This window comes from Nothobranchius furzeri, chromosome 5 (assembly GCF_043380555.1).
Source record: "Nothobranchius furzeri strain GRZ-AD chromosome 5, NfurGRZ-RIMD1, whole genome shotgun sequence".
NCBI lineage: Eukaryota > Metazoa > Chordata > Actinopteri > Cyprinodontiformes > Nothobranchiidae > Nothobranchius > Nothobranchius furzeri.
Window position 1 is genome coordinate 53,856,514 of NC_091745.1, and position 4,922 is coordinate 53,861,435.

The following is a 4,922-nucleotide window of genomic DNA, read 5'->3' on the forward strand; positions in this document are numbered from 1 at the left end:
GAGTTGGGAAACTTAAAATTAGGTGAGAACACTCGGTTTATGCTCCTTATATGCTAAAGGACATGGTTAAAAACAGAAAGGGTCACCGTTTGACATAAATAGCCTGCATAGCAGAGGTGTGGCCAAGTCACGCTTTGCGAGTCACAAGGCGGTCACAAGTCTTTCCAGTCAAGTCTTGAGTCAAGTCCAAGTCAAAGACAACCAAGTCCAAGTCGAGTCCAAAGTAAATGATGTGGAAGTCCAAGTCAAGTCCACTTCCTTAACTTTGAATTATCAAGTCATAACCAAGTCATCTGTCAAACTTCAATTTAATGACAATGATAAGAAATAAATTACAGAAATAAAACATCTTAAAGCTTAATTAATTTTCTCAAACAAGCAGAAAGTGCAACTGAAACTGATTATAAACAAAGTGCTGCTGCATTTAGCAGAACAAGATCAAACCCAGAACGAAGAATGATTAATGATTTTTGTCCATGTCGTGCCACTTAAGTGCTAAAATATCAAATATGCTGAAGTCATGATCACGTCAACAGATGCAAGTCGATTCAAGTCGCAAGTCATTGGCGTTCAAGTCCGAGTCAAGTCGTAAGTCTTTTTAGATTTTATCAAGTCAAGTCAGAAATCATTAAAATAATAACTTGAATCTGATTCGAGTCCAAGTCATGTAACTCGAGTCCACATCTCTACTGTATAGCATCAAGTTCTACAACTCCCCAAGGCTCTTTACAACAAAATCAGTCATTCAACCATTCCCACACACAATAGCTGCCCTTGGCGCACTGCCAGAAGTGAATCTACTGCACCCCGGCACCACCAATGCCTTGCAGGCAGTACTCAGGGAACAAACAGGCCTACAAACACTTGCCATACCAGGGCCAAGTCTGCAACATCACAGCTGAGCTTCAGACAACAGGATTTGGAGTCTTATTTCCTGATATTTGTACATCTCATCCCAGATTAGATAACAGCAACAAAACCACTGACTTGTAAAGTTGAAGTTTTATCTCCACAAAGAATACAAGCCTGGAGGAGCTTTTGCTAATGCTAATTGTAACCCAGAAGCTAGAACCTTAATGAGGTATTAACTAATTGGCTTACTAATATGATCCATCCTCAATTTAGATAAAATATAAAATATAAATTAAGGAAATTAACAATACTAATTAATAGATATCTAATTAACTAATAGATAATTTCATAATGAATTATTGGAAGGGTGAATAACTAAAATAACGAGTTTAATATTAAACATCGGTTAAAACAAGAATCTTGAACATCACTAACAGAAACAGAAGAGGAAAGCTGTATACTATTGGTCCAGGTGGGAATCTGAAATTTCATTGGCTGAGAGAAATAAGTCCCGCCTCCGCGAAATAAAACCGTGCGACGCAGCTGAGCGAGAGGAGAGACAAACGGCTGTGCAGCACGCAGATACAGAAAGCAAAGACTGAGCGGTTAGAGAGAGAGAGAGAGAGAGAAAAAAAAACAACGGTCGAGGCCGTGAAGAACCCTGATTTGGGTGCCGCATAGATAGAGGGAGAGGCGGACTTGACTCCTTCTAATAAGAGCTAGGAACTTGGAACCAACGCGGTGAGTAAAGAAAAAAGAAGAGAAAAAGCTAAGGATGCAACTTAAAAAAAAAAGGAAACTTAAATAGCTTATCAAATTAATTCCATTCTTATAGATTTGTGTGGAGACGACAGAGTGAACCAATCCTCTGTAGGAGGGAACCGTTGGAGCGCGTTGGTGAGTGAATGAGATTAAATTCAGTAAATTATTAAATTCAAAAAGCTAATTACAGCAACCGAGGTGACAGCAGTGGGCTGCTAGACGTTAGATCCCAGGAGTTAACATCTCAAACTACCAGTTAACGGTGGTAGGGCATATAGGAGTTAACGGCTCAAACCGCCAGTTAACGGCGGTACGGCATATAGGATTCCCAGGAGTTAACGGCTCAAACCGCCAGTTAACGGTGGTACAGCCTAGATGTACAAGGTCCTCAGGGGCGTTATAGCTAACGCCATAGAATTAGCAATGCGTCCCTTAACCAAACATTTAATAATAAAAAAAATAGATAAATAAAAATAAATAAAAGCTAACTGATTAGGGAGGAATTATTTTACAAAGGTGGACCAAAGGACCAGAATTTATATTTTGTTTAATTTTGTTATAGAAAATTTTATTTATTTATTTATTTATTTGTTTGTTTATTTATTTATTTATTTATTGTGTTACAGATATACAAGGTGTCACAATGCTGTATAGAAACACAACTAAATGTATCCTTGTTGTCATGAATGTATTTCTTGTCGAATAGTGTAGAGTAATAGAATCTAACTGAGCCTATTGAGCTGAACAATTGTTGTCATATGTAATTGTATTTCCAGAGCTACTGAGAATTATTTTAATAGACAATCAAATTGATGTTATGTTAGTTGAACTGTGAACCCAAACATGATTGGCTATGCCAATAGAGTGAAGCATTTGTTTAAGTCTGTAAGACTTTATGCTGTGATGTGACGAGAAGGGTCGATGCCAACTTGCTAACAGTCCTGTTGTTTACAGGCTGGGTTTTTTTTTTTCCTTGGGTTTGATCCCGACTCCTATGATCACTCACTTGGAACGAGAACTGGATTTCTTCCTGACGAGGGAGATGGCGAGCCTTAACCACTGAACGAACCAGGACATCTCAAGTAACTGAAGAGCAGACTGCTCTCTTCTGTGAACAATCTCAACGGTGTGGTAGGAAAAAATCGCACCACCGGACTCTGACTTTCACCCCAAGCGTGGGGATTTGACTTGACGCCGGCTGACTTGTGACTCATATGATCAAATCTCATACCGACCATTTGTTTATTTTTTCTTTTAATTATCTTATTGTATCCTGTAATCCGGTTACATAAAACTTGGCGAGCCAGCCAGGAGAATTGTAGAGTTGTTACCTTAGCTAACCATTGACTGACATCATAAGAGTGCCTGGAGGTCACAGTGGTTTGCCATTTTGGCATTATTGGTACTTTTGAGTGTTTTAAAATGGAAGTTGTAAAAACAGAAAAGGTCAAGGTTTCAAATGCTGTTTTAATCAGTGGGTTAACTGATACAGACCTTGATAACGAAGTCTTTGGGTTTATGGAAGGATTCGGACCAGTTAACAGGCGCATTAAGTTACCAAACTGTGATCAGATTATTGTGGAGTTTCAACATGAAGCCACTGTTAAGGAATTAAAGAAACAATGTTTACCCTATGACAAACCTTGTACTAGGAACCCAGATGTTTTCTTTCATATTCAAGACCTAGCCAGCGCGTACAGTCTAGAAACTAGCACATCTGCCACTGATGCCTATCTGTCAGAGCTCAGGGACATAGCTGCGCGTAGCAATCAATCATTTAAAGACCTTCTAATGGAGGAACTGGCAAAAATTGGGGAATCTTTAGGAAGGGATAACCATGCATCTGAACCAGTCACTGAACCAGAGCCAATGCTCCATAGTGACCAAGTTACATATTCCCTGCCTTTAACACCAGAAGTTAACTATATGAACAACTCAAAGGACAATTGTCCACCTACAGAGACTGGAAAACAAAACCCTTGCATTCCACCAAATCTTTTAAACACACCTGAGGTTCAGCGAGTTATTGTGGAACACATTGTTAAAAGCAGTGAGGTTATCCCTCCGCCTACTTCACAATACAGACTAAAACCGTTCTCAGGGCGAGTTCCACACCCTTCTTTTGAAACTGACTATGATACTTGGCGTAGTAGTGTAGTGTTATGCATAAATGATCCTTCACTCACCAAGTCCCAAATTGTACGAAGAATCGTGGAGAGTCTGTCAGCCCCAGCAGCGAGCATCGTTAAAGCTCTTAGTCCAAAATCCGACCCGGAGACGTACCTTGAACATCTCGATTCAGCTTACGCAGCTGTCGAAGACGGCGACGAGCTCTTTGCTCGCTTCTTAAACACAAACCAGGACAGTGGTGAAAAACCTTCCGATTACTTTCAGAGGTTATACACCTTGTTAAACCTAGTTATTCAGAGGAATGGAATTTCCTCCAGTGACGCCGACCAGCAGCTGCTCAAGCAGTTTTGCAGAGGCTGTTGGGACAGCTCGCTGATTTCAAACCTGCAACTCGAACAAAAGAAAGACAACCCGCCTCATTTTACAGCACTTCTCCTCAAACTGCGCACTGAAGAAGACAAACAGGCTACTAAAGCAGCACGCATGAAACAACACTTAGGGGCACAACGAACTAGAGTGTATTCAAATGTGCAAACAACATGCTCTCAGAGTAAAAACACTTGTGAACTGGAAATAGATGATAACTGTGATGACTTACGCAAACAAATCGCTGAGCTCAGGAGCCAAATTGCACAGCTTAAGGTTAACAACACAGATAAAAAGGCAAAGAAAACTCAAAAAGAGTCAAAACCCCGTGTGGGGACTAAAATTCCAGATGAGCCCAAACAGATTCAGCAGATAACAGCAGTGGTGCCCAGACCAAAGCCTGGATACTGTTTTAAGTGCGGAGAAGATGGGCACATAGCTTCTAGCTGTAGCAACGAGCCAAATCCAGCACTAGTTGCAACTAAAAGACTTGCTCTTAGACAGAAGCAGCGCGAGTGGGAGATGTCAAAGCCAATTGCTCAGTCTCCTCCTTTAAACCGGTAGAAGCTCCTATCGTGGGACAGATAGGTGCTAAAGTAGAACCAAGTCCCTCTAAGGAAAGGACAGAGAGACTTTTTTGCAAGCCAGTTCATGCTCATTCAGTGCCAAAACTTCCCAAAAGATTAGTGGGTGGGCGATGCACAGCTACAGTCTCAGTTAACAGTGTTGAATGTAATTGTTTACTGGATTCAGGGTCCCAGGTAACCACCATTGCCAATTCTTTTTACCAAGAACACTTACCTGACCTCTCA

At 40.7% G+C, this 4,922-nt stretch overlaps 1 protein-coding gene across 1 annotated transcript; it reads left to right on the forward strand.

The window, feature by feature from the left end:
* Positions 1 to 1,059: 1,059 nt before the first annotated feature.
* Positions 1,060 to 4,674, forward strand: LOC129163364 (zinc finger CCHC domain-containing protein 12-like). The gene is made up of 2 exons (XM_070550926.1): positions 1,060 to 1,749; positions 2,569 to 4,674. The coding sequence occupies exon 2, from the start codon at positions 3,037 to 3,039 to the stop codon at positions 4,672 to 4,674; it is 1,638 nt and encodes a 545-aa protein (XP_070407027.1). The 5' UTR covers positions 1,060 to 1,749; positions 2,569 to 3,036.
* The last annotated feature ends 248 nt before the right edge of the window (positions 4,675 to 4,922 follow it).